This window comes from Pieris napi, chromosome 22 (genome assembly GCF_905475465.1).
Source record: "Pieris napi chromosome 22, ilPieNapi1.2, whole genome shotgun sequence".
In the NCBI taxonomy this organism is placed as follows: Eukaryota; Metazoa; Arthropoda; class Insecta; order Lepidoptera; family Pieridae; genus Pieris; species Pieris napi.
In genome coordinates, this window is record NC_062255.1 from 9,057,421 (window position 1) to 9,073,614 (window position 16,194).

The following is a 16,194-nucleotide window of genomic DNA, read 5'->3' on the forward strand; positions in this document are numbered from 1 at the left end:
TGTTCAAACTGAATAAGTTTTTTTATAACTTTTGAATAATCGAGTTGTTGCAAAAAAATGTTAATATGTACTGTATATTTGTTACTATGTTAGCCGTTTGAATAATCGAATTGTAATTACACGTTGAATATGATCTTACCAAGTGGCATACTCTGTGTAGTTGTCAAATTTGACCAAAATGGCTGTCAATCTAAAACTATTATATAGATTTGATTTAGTACTAAATCGTGTAATAGTCATTCATAGCAACAACAAAAAAACACATTTAAACAAAAAGTATAAAATAATAACTAAATTAAGGCGAATATAATTTTAATTGTCTATAGGAAGCGTGGCATGTTTTATTGTCTATGGGAAATTCGCTTGTCTTTGGTTAGAGTAGAAAATTGCGATAAAAAGTTGAGCATCGACGCGATATTGCATGCACAATGCACTTATGAATAATAAATGCCTTTCATTTCATAATCAAATGCCTGATTTGGAGATCGACAGAGTTTGATGACATTGATATACACAAAAACATCATTTAGAGTAGATTTCGTCTCATCTCGAAAATTAAGTCTTAAACACTGTGTAATAAGGTCGATTTTATCTTAATAAATTAAAATTGTATAGAACTTGATGATTCAGATTACACACTGACTGCTATTTCGTATGACAATTTGTGCCGTTTTTTTACATATAATTATTATAACAATAAAATCCTTTTTATAACCAAGGAAATGCATTTATGTATGCCCGTAGTAAAACTAGTGTCTACATATAGTATATGAGTGCAAGTAGTGTGTATAGAGTCTCGTACAACTCAGAGTTCGTACGAGACTCTCAACATCAGACTATAGGAGAGTTCTTACTTACTTTGGTAATTTCGTCCGTCTTGAACCAGTTAACCTGGACAAGCTGGTGGTATTCGGGAAGGTGGAAGGCAAAAGGTCGGGGGGCAGTTCGCCAACCCATTGGTGTGACCAAGCTGTAGACGGATCAAAGTGGAGAGATATCACTATCAGGGCAGCAGGTACCTTACAGTGACGACAGAGAAGAAGACTATATGTAGACACAAGTTTTACTGAGTAAAGTTACATAGTACTATGGTACAGTACCATATCTCCGAGGTGACCTTTTTACTGGAGGTCTATATGGATCTATATGGATGACGCCATATATAAAGTCATTTAGACACATACCAAGAAGCTAACTTTTTCATAGTATCATATCATAATGTATATTCGAAGTAAATAGATTTTTATAAGAACTAAAACTTTAAATAGAACACAATATATTATATAAACGTAAATTTATTACATAACATAACTTGACGTCAGCGAAAAACTAAAGACCATTAATTTCTTATTGTCTCTGTGCCACTCTTGGCATAGATATTATTAAAGAAAATATTTCTCTTTTAATAAAAACATTTCCAACTGTACGAGGATAGGACACTATTAAATAATTCATTTAGACATAGACATAACATTTATTACATATGAAAACACACACACATAAACACACAAAATAACAATACTTAAAGAAAAAATAAAATAAGACGTATCAAAAACAATAAAAATTAAAAATTCCCTTTTGCCATTCGGTTCGCTTCTAGTGTGCAATGTGTGTGTACAGTGGTTGTAATTTCAAATATGTTTTTTATAGATAATTTATTATTGTCCCTGTGCTATCTTCACTATGGCACTCTTGTCATAGACAATATTAAATCAAATTATAAAATATGAATACTATATATATAATATTCTCTTTTAATAAATAAATCTATGCGAAAACAAAACACTAGTTAATGATAACTCAAACTCAAATTATCTTTATTCATGTAGGTAAATAAAGTACACTTATGAATTGTCAGAAAGAAGTTAAAATAATTGTAAATTTACATTTACTACCACTTCGCAAGTCAAGGGCGTAGAGCGGGTAAGAAGAACTGGCAAGAAACTTTCCGCCACTCTTTTTAATCGCCAAGTATTAAGTCATACAAATTGTTTGAACTGGAGGTATAGTTGTACTGTGTACTAATCATTACTTTCTTATTGTCTGTGAGTTATCTTCACTGTACAAGTCTTGGCATAGACTATACAAATACGTGTATAAAATGACATTTATGACACTAAACATAAATAAAGAACTTTAATTACATAGAATCGTAGTAACGTTGTGTTGATAATAATTAAGTAATTAATATTTGCATGCAATATGAGTAGAAAGTCTTCATCAATTCTAGATGTTAACAAACCCTAGAGAAAGTATATTTTACGGTTTTTATGTGTAATTAAAACGTTTTTATTGCGGTAGTTTTGATATGCAGATTTGGATAAAATACAATACAACTTCGTAGTAAAAACTTAATTTCTTTCCTACAGTTATCTAAAGTAATAATGTACACTTTGTACTTCGATTAACCAACAAACTTGCTTTAATATTTTGTAATTATTAACCGCAAAATTTATTTAGATATTTAAATGTGCTAATTATTTTTACGGCATCCTTTATCGTATTAGTTTCATTAAAACAGCTTCAAGCGCGTTGAGTTCTTTTATATGGAATTTGCAACATGCGAATAAAATACATAAATATTGAATGTAATTAGTTTTCTATACATTAAAGAAAGTAGGTTTTAAAAACACTATGAATATTTCACAGTAATTTACGTAATGCTAACGTAACAATGACTACACGGAAATATTAAATGTAACTCGACTAATTACACATACATCTTCATAACTCGACTAACTTGCCTCTGAAGTGCGTGTGCGACAATTCATAATAGTGATTCTTCATGAGTGAAAAGTGAAAAAAGAAAAATTTATGGTTTAACTATGGAAATATGGCCAAAGAGCGTCCTAAAGAAAGCAGCTGTAGCGCATTAGCGAGAATTCTCAGAGACTTCTGCAGTTGCTCGGAAAACGCAGCATGGTCACCCGACATGACGTCAGACAGAAAAGGCCCATTCCTAAAAAGCGAGCTAACAAACATGTCCGCTATGCGCAGACGCATCATGACTATTGCAAGGCGCAAAAAACACGTCACAGAACAACCGAAGAGCGAAAAGAAATCGGAAACACTAACATCGAACTTAATAAACACAGTTAGCTCACAAAACAGCACAATGCGTAGAAACATCGACAATTTTCTTATATCCCGACGCATGGTCGCGTTGGACGAAGATATATACGAGAAACCAATTGCGAGCTATTCCTCGTATGGAGAGAATTGGTCATTAAGCAAGTCATGGAAGGGCAACAATGCTGAATATTTCAATCGTACACTGAATGATAGAACTCTGGAACCAATCGACGAAGTACCGAAACGAAAGAAGCGGAATCGGAAAATCAAAGAACAGCTACGCTACGACAGGAATATCAAACGTCATATTCGGATACGCGTTATGCTGTCTTTGAGAATGCGTCGGTATGTGAGGAGGAGGTATCGGAATGCGATACAGAATGTCCCAGTACCACCAAGGAAATTTCCGCGTGGCGCATCTGTTACATCCAGTTTTGGGACACGGTCGTATCGAAGTGTTATGACGGATAAGACCAATGATGGGACGGTACTCTTCGATATTCACGAGGCTAGGAATACAACGATGGAGCTCTGCCACAGTTATGATGAGGACCTCGACACGTTGGATATTGCGTTACGCGCCGGAAATTTTAGGTTAGTATAATTTAAATTGCGAAATTATTTTCAAATAATTACACTTTAGTTAAAGTTTTGAATTACGTATTAAAACAATTACCACAATGGTCTATATATTGTTTGTTTCGATAATTAATTATAATAATATTTATAAATATATTTTTGACTCAACAAATATACAGCATTTACAAGTTTAAGAAACTTTGTAAAAATTAAAATAAATTTAAAAAGTTTGGTCCCTGTGGCAGTGTACCTATAACGCTGGCAGCATTTTCTCGTTGTATTGCTATATTTACTAGATGAGCATGGAGAGCACCAGCTCTGGGGTCACCGGTACAATCTACCAGGCGCCAACTTATATCTTTAATCAGCGCCTGTGAACTTGAACGGCCACGGCCCATGACGCTCTCGAAGAACTCGAAGAACAAAATCGAAGGAAATAATCCTATATTTGAGCCGTTTCTTATTTTCCGCCTGCTCTGCGGCCGCCCCAGCTTTTTTACTTTTTACCAAACCCCGTCCCATCCTCCAAGGGATCAATGATCCCATCCAGCCGCTTACCATCGTCTCTTCCCATGGCTGCTAAAAAGCTGGAACATTGACCTAGGCAATATAGATTACTGTTATATAATATTCGACTTCTTCAATACAAAGAGTCCCCTCGTGAGTTGTGTGAGATATTGCGGGCTACTCGATTGTGAGGAAGTTGCATGGATCTGGTTAGCGCCTTCTTAAGTTCTCATGTTATTTTCACACGTGTATATCGTTTCTATAACATATTTTCATAAGTATCTGATTGTCCTCCTTGATACAAGTGTGATGTTTGGAAGCAAAAATAACATAAAATAAAGAAATAAGTAAAATATCCTAAAATACGATACTGACCTCGATGGTTTGTACACGAAGAAACTTAGTAAATCTAGTACATATATACTATATAAAACTCTCTTGTCGCAATGTTCGGTCCCATACTCCTCCGAAACGGCTCGACCGATTCTTATTAAATTTTTTATGCATATTCAGTAAGTCTGAGAATCGGCTACATCTACCTTTCAAATCCCTAAGTTATAATCTGTCCCACTAATTTATATTTTATTTTTTAGATATTTTTTTTCTGATTTATATTTTTACATACAACCTCTAGTTGTCACTCCTCTACGATCAACCCCTATTTTTTGTTATTGTAGATAGTTTTTTATTAAACTAAAAAATGTTTTCTAGAAATAATATACATGCAAATATAGAAAGAAAACTCTATTGGTCGCAAGCTCAGGCCAACCCATCTCCAAATATTACGTATACGTGTGAATTGGTTTCTAGTCTATAGACAATTTTGTGTTATCATTTCACGTTTTTAATCAGTAACAATCCATAGTATCCTTTGTGACATACATTGTTCTGTTGGTGTCATTGAACAATTTTAAGGTCACGCACAATCAGGTGGAAATAACAGGATGCGAATGTAGACAGCGTGACGTCCCTTTAATACAAAGGGGAATGTTCGAAATTTATAACTGTTTGATTAAAAATTGTCTAAAATTCTTGTTGAGAGAAAGGTACCATTAATTTATTTATTTTATTTATTTATTTAATTATAATTAATTAATTAATTATAAATATAGACTCCTCTCTGTCGATGCCTCAGATTTAATCTGTTTTTGATAATTTGTTTATAAACAGTAAGCGTAGGCGCAGACACAAAAAGATAATTTTGTGGTATCTTTTTACTTGCAATTATTAATGCTCATATAAAAGGAAGCCCATTAAAGCACAGGTCTTTGGGGTACAAAGTTACACCCTTTATCGACACGTTACTGCGATTTGGAGATATATGGACAGATATTGAGATTGCTACTTTTTAAGTTTTATTGGGTGCTTAAATATGGTTGCGACATAATATAGTAATAATAAATAACTAAGTGTGATATAAGACGAAACCGACAATTTAAACCAGCGTTAAATAACATATGCTTTTATTTATGTAATTATATGTTAAAAATACTTATTTTGTTATTATCATACAGTTACAATAATTTACATATATTATATATTTCATAATAAGAATTACATAATAATTAATAGCCATAGAATATATATTTAGCACCAACATGAGACACGGTTAACGTTTTTTTTACGAAAATGACTTTTTTTGCTTTAAGGTACTATACATATGTTTATTACATTATTAAGATGATGAATTGTTTATTGTGAATATGAGTTAATATTAACAAAGCCATTCCAGCAATCATGCCTTCATCATTAAATTGCTATTGCTATCGAATTGTCAATTGAAAATATGTTGCATCTCACGGCTACAATATTAGCTAATAAAAAGTGATTTACTACATATTCAAAGATTTCGAAAGCTTTTAAACAAACATCACGATTTACCGTTTACAGTGTATGCAATATTGTAATGAGCTATGTGATTAGGCAGTGCGAGATCAGATTACACTATTATTTAATGCTCTTTGGAGTTTGTTGAATCGTGAAGAACTTGTTTGTATTATAAGTTGTCATCTTTCGTCATTTTGTCAGAAACATCGTTCTTTTATAACTTAGCATCTTCTACTGCACGGAGAGTGCTCGGAGAAGTTGTTCAGGTTTATATATAATATACCTGATATATATAAATATATAATACCTGCAGCAGAGTTTCATCATCGAGCGTCGAGAATACGGAATTCCACCCGTATCACCTCGACGTCCGCCGTTCCACAACTGAGAGTTTTTCAAGGCAGTTTTGCCGCGCACCACCACTATGTGGAACCAGCTGGCCCCTGAAGTATTTCCGAAACAATCTGAGCGTACCAGTTTTTAAAAGGCCGACAACGCAGGCGCAAGTCCTCTGCCATTGGGCGGTGGTATAATATAACATCAGGTGAGCCTTCTGCTCGTTTGCCCCCTATCCTTTAAAAAAAGGACAAAACAAATTTTTATGAACAATTTCATTCAAAATTCCTACCTTAATTGATATACCAAACTTACGCCAAATTTAATATCAACCCTAAGTAAGCTTGCCTACCCAGGCAAGCTTATTTACACGTCTAATTAACCCTAATTAGACGTGTAAATAAGACATGTATTTATAGAGGATCTGCAATATAGTTAGATGCGCAATGGAGTCCCGTTTTTGACACCGGTTTTAAATTTATAGGTTAATCGGGTAACGGACAGTAGATAGTTATGTTGCAAACTTACGGTATCATAATAATAACACTGTTATAATGTCAATAAAAAAGTGTCCTCTAGGGGCTGGTTGGGTATGGGGTATTAAATCTCATGTTTGATATTCATATATGATCAAAAGACAAAAATCATTTATAGATAACACAATGTACACTTATGAACGTCAAAAAAGAAATATACATAAATGCTTCTAATTTTACATTTACTGCCAGTTCCGAACTGGCAGTAAATGTAAAATTAGACTTAGAATTAGACTTAAAATTAGACTCTCCGCCACTCTTTGTCATTTTCATTTGATCATTCATTTGGCGGTCATGATATTGGTTATCGTAAAATATCGTATAATATCGTATAATAAAAATTACGTAATGTGATCTCCATATATTCTGGGGGTTCCAAGCTAGAATATAGTCTGTAGTAGAACTATTAACAGGTCATGCGACGTCGTATTCCTGGCCTTAATTCTAAAAACCTAATTAACGTAATAGAATACTAATGATAATTATTTAATACTAGCAACTTAAGCTGAGGCGCGATTTGCGGTTTTGGCGAAATTATCTAACCTGTTTTTAAAAGAGTTCAAAAAGGGTGCACTAATCACACTTTCCGGAAGCCTATTCCAATTAGTCACCAATCTGTTTCAAAGAACTACCCCTCAAATATTTGTTCTCACTTAAAATAAAGAGCTTTTCAATGGAACATTACAATGGCCAGTTATATAGTGAATAGTATTCGTGAGAATAAAAATCTATTTAACACTTGATAGCTCTAAGTTACGTTAATTGGAACTAACTAATACTATAATATATTTGACATTTGTATAAATCTCAAACTGTAAGCTATTTATATATTTTTTCTGATTTTTAAATACTAGTTGATGTTATTCAAAGAAACCGTATTGTTGTAGATTATAATGTAAGTGGCGGCGCGTAGTGTCGAATAGTTATACTACCAGAATGGAACATTTTACAACCACATTGTAGAATAGTATTATAGTGACCCGATAGATGGCGTTATTGTAAAAAGGCTTGTGTCTTAAGATACGTATTTTTCACGCCACCGCTTTACGAGCACGGAGTAGATAATATAGTTTGTCTGTTTGATTAATATTTTTAAGGCTAGAAGTGATCTTCTGTGGCCAAACTCCAAACAATTATGTTTTCATCGCGAATCGAACTCTTAACCTAATTACTGTGGTGGTAGTAACTGTAGTTACTGTACAACAGGTGGGTTAGCATACCATGGAATGTAGTCCCACAAGAATGAAGGACATATATGTCTATAATAAAGTCTCTTCCATGCTAGGGAAGAGGCATAATTAAATTAATAAAAGTTAAATATATTATAATTAAATAAATTAAAATTAATAATATTGATGTATACTTTAGGAACGATACATTTGAGCCTTTCTGAGCCATATTTGAGAGAATGTTTTGTCATAGGAGCGGTAGACTAGCTGTCGAAGGTTGGTGGTGCGGGAGGGCGATGCCTGGCGGCAGAGCCAACAATGGAGCCCTGGCGCTCCACTACGCCGCCGCTAGGGGCTGCCTTGATTGCGTGCGCTTGCTGGCGAATACTACACCTGATGTATCGTAAGTACTTTAAGATAATAAAATAAAATAAAAAAATAAAAAGCCCTTTATTGTTGTTAACAAGTTTTACACAGAGTAGTTTCGTGTGCCTAAAATTACTTATGACTACTATCTAAAAAAACACATTTTGACTATTAACTAGAGTTTAACTAATATACTAACAATTTTAATATTTATTGACTATCGGCAAACGGTAGTTCGGTTACAACTTGTCCTCCGACAAAGGCCTCCTCTAAAGCTCTCCAGACTTTAAGATAGTATTGATTAATTTTATGGTCACAGGGCAATGATCAAAAATAAACTTGTATATGGTGGGATCCACTGTTACTGATAGTATGACAGCACTGTTTTTATTCAATAATAATATTTTAATCATGAACGACTTTAAAATGTGGAGGCTATATCACCAAAGACGTTCTGATTGTGTACCAGTTTTGACGAAATACTAAAATAGGACATATTAATCTACTTTCCTCAGGTCTTATCGGGTATAATACAAAATAACATGTAAAACGATTTTTGTAATAAATAAGGTACCTATTACATACATTATTGAGATAGGGAACTTTACCAGACTGAAAACCGTATAACTAAAACTATACATTTTATTTAAACTGTACCTTATATTTGACTAAACCTTCTTAGTCAAATATAAGGTAATTTATAGTTATTTCACTAATGTAGAAAAACAAATAAAAATCAATAAAGCCTCCAGATATTTTGAAGTTATACTTCTTTGTGTTTTTCAGAGTCGCGTTTATTTAAACCAAAATAATGATTTGTATATGTCACCGTAAAATTGTAAACACCGTTAGATTGTAATCTATCTCGCGAGATTGTAAACTGTCGAAAGATTGTGAACCTCAACGAACTGCTTACAATTTAACGTATTATTATTCGGTAGTTATATGAAATTGTTGGGAAGTAAAATTAATCTGTAATTGACCAAAGAAGTTTGAATGATAACTAAGTTAGTGTAGTACAATATTACATCGTTTCGATTGGAAGTGACCATTAAAATGGACAAGAAAAATGCAAAAATTCTGTCTGTCTAAGGCATCTTGGCTTCCTGACGATGTTTTTTTTTACTATATGACGGATTGTTAAATGCGTTCATAGAAATAAAAGTCCATTGGTCAATAGAACACAATATCAGGGATGAAAATCACTCGCTGAAGCCACTAAGCCAACACTGTACTATGTTTTTTTAGATGTGCACAAAGTTATTCGAGCAGTGTTGGCGTAGATTCAGCGTGCGACTCTCATCCCTAAGGTCGTAGATTCGATCCCCGGCTGTGCACCAATGGACTTTCTTTATATGCGAATTTAACATTCGCTCTTACGACGAAAACATCGTGAGGAATCCGACATGTCTTAAGGTGGGAACTGACCAACGTTACGAGGTGTAATGTAACATGTAATGTAATGTTACACAGCGAGCATTCGTGCAGTCAGTACGTCGTGTTGCGGGGAAACACGACGTACAACTAAGTACAACAGTTATTACCCGTTAGTTATCGTGACTGGACAGTTGGATGAACAAACAAAAACTCTACAGTTTCTTATCGATTATCGAGATTTGTTATTGTAATTTTTTACGCTTCTGTAAAATAAGTGCTCTATACAAGTATATCAAAAGTGGGTTTGAATTAATTTAAAGGAACTAGAAGCTGTATTATTAAGTATCATATATATTTATTATTAAGTAAGATAATAAAAAAAGTGCGTGCGTACTTTGTACACATGTCAGAAGTGAAACTTCTTTGGCAAATTTTTTTTTTAACTCTTGTTCATTTTTATGCAAATCTAAAACTTTAGATTTCCGAGACTTAGAATGAGGGTAAAAGGAATATATGTTAGGAATTTAATGAATTTAATTGTCATTAAAATATTAAAATTATCTTTTTTTACCAAAATTTTAGTTTTAAAAATATAATTTCTATAAGGTAATTCACCCTTCTTTCTCTCTCTCAATCGCTCTCTCCCTTTTCTTTCACAAAAACGCTGCACATCTTCGTGACGTTTTTCAAAAATTTTACATGAGGGTAAAAGTTGCACTTCAAAAATCGTTGATTGTATGTGGTGGTACATTCACAAAGTCACATTATCATAATGTCATTATTTTCGATCCGGGATCGGGGACCGTGGGTCGAACATTGACACGATTATTCCACGTTCTTGGGGAGTAAAACGGTCCATGTTTATTTTCAGTGTATTTTTCAACAAAAGAATGACAGGAAATGTCATATAAAAAAATAAACAAATTTTCTTTAGTGCCAGTACTTTTGCGCCACCCGGTATAAACCAAAAACAATGTTTGACTTACGCCTCTAATAAATGTCAAAATCAATAATAACCCCGCTAATTTAAAATATTGAGAACTATAATATAATGGATGGGATAGGCTTTGGGGAATGCTACGTCTGTGGATACGTTAGCCCCGTCTTACTTTCCTCGGACAGCGCAAAAGTTGGCGCGACCGCAGAGCAGACGAAAAATAATAAACTGCCATATGAGTCTTTCCTCCAACTTTGATTTTGTTCGCTTTGGAGTAGACTCTTGGGCTGAGAGGTTCAGGTTAAGTTGGCGCCTGGTAGAGTACCGGTGACCCCGGAGCTGTGCTTTACTCGCTCAACGAATAAGTATCGCAATATAGCGAGGAAATGCTGCCAGCGTTGAAGGTACACAGCCACAGGGAAAGAAACTTTTTAAATTGTTTTAATATCCTATTTATAATTTTTAGTATGTAGGTTATTAATATTGTAACAACTTTATATTTGTGTATTGGATTAACGAATTAATATTTATATTATATAATTATTATCGTTAAGAGTCAAATGAGAAATGAAATTACGTCAAAATTTACGTCAACGCATACACGCTAAACTATATTTAATTGTTAAAATCTGCGCAAATTAAAACTTACATAATAAATCCATTCAGAACACATGCATGAGTTTTTATTAAGATCTCAAATAATTGCGCGGTGAAAGCGTTACTTACCGAATTAATTGAGCTCATCGTTGCCACAGATCTTCACACTGTGTAGGCAGGATTGCGATCTCAACAGACTAGCTTTGTTTTCGAATTTCTATATGTCAAATCTGATTGAAGGTCGTGGTAGTCTAATCAAATAGGGTGTATATTTTCTATGTGCGCAATTAATTTTTGAATGGCGAATGAAAACATCGTGAGGCGGTGTTTAAACAAAAATCCTTTTTTGTGTTAATGTAATTAAAATATATGTCTTATAATACCTTTATTCATTAACAAAATACGTATATTTTAACAATTTTCTTAACCTACTATACGATGTAGGAAACAAAACATTTTACAATAAATGCTGAAAATTCCTGCCTCTACTATACTTAATCTGCACCATCTAATCAAATTATTGCGTAAACCTCCAGGACTAGGTTCAGACAGCTCTGGTCACAGGTAGGTAAATAATCTATCATAAGTCCGCATCGTTGTTGTTGGTTTTTCGTCCTAAAAAGATATTAGAGCGACTCATGGCCATGTATAATACCTTTTCAAAATCTCTATTAAATGCGCCAAAACTTGTAATATAGGGTCACTTTTCGGTAGAGTACTTTTTTCACCGAAGTAAACAAGAAGTTATGATTTGAGAAATTTTGATATCGTATAACTTAACATTATCTTTAATACACTCAATAAACAACTATAAATAGTACGTCTAACGCAAGGACTCATCAGTACCAATCTAGTGGATATTATAAAAAGATACAGGATGTTGATTTTTTCGAATTTGAATAAGAATTAGTAAAAGTCGTTTTTTATTAAAACGCAAAATAAATTATAACTATGCAGGGGTTGAGCTTAGAGACCTCCCGTAGAACAATTTTTTGCAGCTGATGGCCTCATCTATCCCCTATTTGCGTTTTATCCACGACTTTTTGGCCACCCTGTATACAGATGAATGTCCTATAAAGGACTATATATATATATATAGACTATAGGTAGCCTCCCTAACAATTAAATTGCCTCCTTGTGTGGCGTGGGCCTCACGTGAAACACTCCTCTGTAGTCTATTTCCCTTAACAAATTTCACTGTCAGGTAAAAATCATCAAAACCATTTTCTTTGTTGTTAATTTTCCCTCAATTGTACATAGAAAATGTGAATACATTCTTAGAAAGCTTATATGTCATTCAATTACCTAATTTAAAATATGTGAAAAACGATTTAGTTTTTACTATGAATATGTTCGATTAAAATCAATTACATAATTAGATAGTACCGGTGACCCTAGAGCTGGTGCTTTCCTCGCTCAACGAATACGTACGTATCGCAATACAGCGAGGAAATGCTGCCAACGAGGATCACACTTTTTAAATTTGTTTTAATTTTCTTTTTATTATTTTTATTATAACTATGTAGGTTTTTGACGGCTCATTGGTCTAGTGGTTAGTACCCCTGACTGCGAATCCATGGGTCCCGGGTTCGATCCCCGGCTGAGACAAACATCGATGTGATGAGCATTTGGTGTTGTGCTAAGGTCTTGGGTGTTTAAATATGTATTTATATGTCTATCTATCTATAATATTATGTATGTATATCCGTTGCCTAGTAACCATAACACAAGCTTCACCAGCTTAGCATGGTGTGAATTGTCCAATCATAAAAATAAAAAAAATAAATAAAAAAAAATAAAAATATATAATTGTAAATACTGTATATTTGATTGTCATGTTTAAGTTTTAATAATAACTCAAAAAAGTATATTTAAAACACGCCAATTGTATTATGTGCAATAAATAATTATATCATGTCTTTTTTGGGACCAGTTATGGTTTAAAAAAATTGGTAATACCATTTCTTTGTTTTGTATAATTACGACGTACTTTGCGCTCTACTCTCGATAAAAATCAAAAACTCGTTGGCATTTTAATTAATATGCAATCGTTGCGCAGTTTTGTAACGAGGCCGTAAAATGGTACAACTAGATGTAAATAAATCGATGAATTAAAACTTTAATTAAGATTACAACGTTCACGGCACATTACCCAAGGAGAAAACAAAACATTATGCAAAATTTACAGGAGTAAGTAGGTGACGTGCTTCAGTTGTGGTATGGTATAGGCGAAGCGATACATATATATAATTAAAAAACTTTAGAGGTGTCAAGGGACACCCGGATGGAACGAAATTCCTTTCGATTAATTTATATGTTAATTGGTATCATAACAGTATAGATAGATTTTCTCGATACCAACGACGAAAAAAAAAAGCCAACATCACGAGGTGTTCTCAGGCGGTCACCCATCCAAGTACTGACCTCGCCCGACGTTGCTTAACTTCGGTGATCGGACGAGAACCGGTGTATTACAATAGCAAATAGCAAAAAAGTGTCGTGACAACTTTTCGTAAGATTTTTTTCCGTCTAGCCCCCTTTCACAACGCGCGATAAGGAACTTCGTTCCAAAAAAATCAATGGCGCTACAACCTTTTTAGGCCTAGGCCTCAGATTTCTGTATCTGATTCATGATCATTTGTTAATCTGATAGGCAAGTCGACTTTTTGTGTCTAAGGCAAGCCGGTTTCCTCACGATGTTTTCCTTCACCGTTCGCGCGAATGTTAGCGCACCTAGAAAGAATGTCCATAGGTGCACAGCCGGGGATCGAACCTACGACCTCAGGGATGAGAGTCGCACGCTGAAGTCACTGGGCCACACTGCTCGGGTAACTTTGTGCAAATCTAAAAAACATCATAGTAGATATATATAATTACCGACAGAAATGGTCATACTGAAAAAGACAGTTATTTATTTAAAGCAAATTTATATGAGATGCTGTGCTTGTGGGATATTGTTGCTTTTTTTTTAATTGTCACAAAGAAATCTCACAGAGAAGAGCGTACCAATTTTTACCGGCACCGGCAACGCACTCGCGAGCCGTCTGCATTGAGTGTCCATGGGCGGCTTTATCACTTAAATAAAAAAAAAATATAACGATAAATAATATTACTATTTCATGATGCTAGGAACAAATTTTAACGGCTACCAAATTGTTACTTAGATCAGCAAATAGTTAATATTTATACACTTCGTAATATAATCTCGCTATCGCTCCCGCTTACCGCTACGCCTATTACCATATAATACACCGTAATCAACACTATGTTGGAACCCAGAAATGCACTAGTCAAGTGAGATTTGACTCTGCTTGCGCTCGCGTCGAGTGCAAATGGCGTGAGTGATCTGAGTTCCGCGATACAGTTTTTTACTCTGTGGCATTGGTGATTTATTAGTTTTGGTTTAGTGTCTATGATTAATTATTGTTTCTTTAGGTGGTTTTTGTGATTGTTAGGTACTAGGGTTTGATAATTTAAATAAAATCGGTAAGAGATATCTTTTTCAGTCGTTTTAAATCAACCTTCTAAATTATATTTTGACATTCAAAAGAAATTAAAGCAACTAATAGCGAGATATGGAGTAATAAAGTGTATTGCTTGTTATATTAAATAAACATATACTAATAAATAAATGTTTCCTAACATAATTAAAAAAAGAGGCTCAAAACATTTACGTTTACGTTTAGAAGATGTTGGAAGAAATTGCTTATACCATAAGCCTGTTTCAGCATTAATAAAATGTTTTTATTTATTTGATATGAATGTCAAGTTCAAGATTTCAGATCAAGGTTATAAAACAATAGGCCATTGTTTTCTTTATATTGTATTTAAAGCAAACGAAAGCCTTTGTAATTTTGTTGACACCTAATCCCCCCTATAACGCGATTTCCGTCCATCATACAACGCGATAATTCCCCCTTATAACGCGAAGTTTTCTCAAGTGATAAGTAGTGTGAACTTTATGATTTGTCAAGTCCATAATTTGTTTTGCGTACCTTTGCACCTGTTTTAATGGAGTTATAAAATTAAACCAAATAACTATATTAAATTGGTGTTCCTAGTTTTTGAATTTATAAAAAAAAATGGAAATTATCGATAAAATAGTGTGTATGATGTGTTTCCTACATTTCGGGATTGTGGGTTCACACGTAGTTTTGCAACGTTCTTATAATTTATTTATAACGATTTAGTTTGTTAATCGATAAATTTTATCTTAATTTACGAATACTTAATGTTTTAGTGACTACTTTTGACTTTTCTTAAACTCCATTTTGTTATATTTTTTTAGTAACTCAAGAAAGTAACAAAAGCATTATCAAAACTGAAAGTAAAATTAAATTAACACTTTCTAATTATTTCGCATGACGCATAGTTTTCAATGTTAATAATTACAGCATATTTTGTTTTTATAAAGAAAAACTGATAAACTATTTGAAAAGCGCGATAATTGGCTTACAATAAACTGTCTAAAATCTTTGCGAGATCCACAGACCCACACAGAAATTATTACAGAATGTATCACATTTGATTATGGTCTTCAAAGACCTTGATTACACTGAAGCACTAGAAATGGTATATTAATTAAATAATACCGTTCAAATATCAATTTAAAACAAATCAGTGGCGCTTCAACCTCTTTAGGTCTTGGCCTCAGATTTCTGTACCTGTTCCATGATCATTTGTCAATCTAATAGTAGGTGATCAGGCTCCTGTGGCTGACACACTTTTTGGGTTGAAACAGTACCTACTAACATAAATTTTGCCCTACTAACTTGAGGGACTTTAAATGGACCAGTAATTATTTATTAAACTTTTAAACTGATTTGCATTGGTGGCCTTGGTGTGTGGCTTCAACGTGCGACTCTCATCCCTGAGGTCGTAGGTTCGATCC

The 16,194-nt window shown here is 33.7% G+C and overlaps 1 protein-coding gene across 8 annotated transcripts in view; it reads left to right on the forward strand.

Annotated features, from left to right (window-relative positions):
- The window catches only part of LOC125060642 (espin), a 102,318-nt gene that overhangs the window by 28,786 nt on the left and 57,338 nt on the right, over positions 1–16,194 (forward strand). For 3 of the 8 annotated variants that reach the window (XM_047665625.1, XM_047665629.1, XM_047665626.1), the window contains exon 2: positions 8,280–8,429. In XM_047665625.1, the coding sequence (XP_047521581.1) occupies positions 8,280–8,429 (150 nt within the window). Of the gene's footprint in view, positions 1–2,661; positions 3,667–8,279; positions 8,430–14,602; positions 14,688–16,194 lie in introns of those variants that run through there. The other 5 variants (XM_047665630.1, XM_047665631.1, XM_047665622.1 and 2 more) reach the window with 4 other exon arrangements.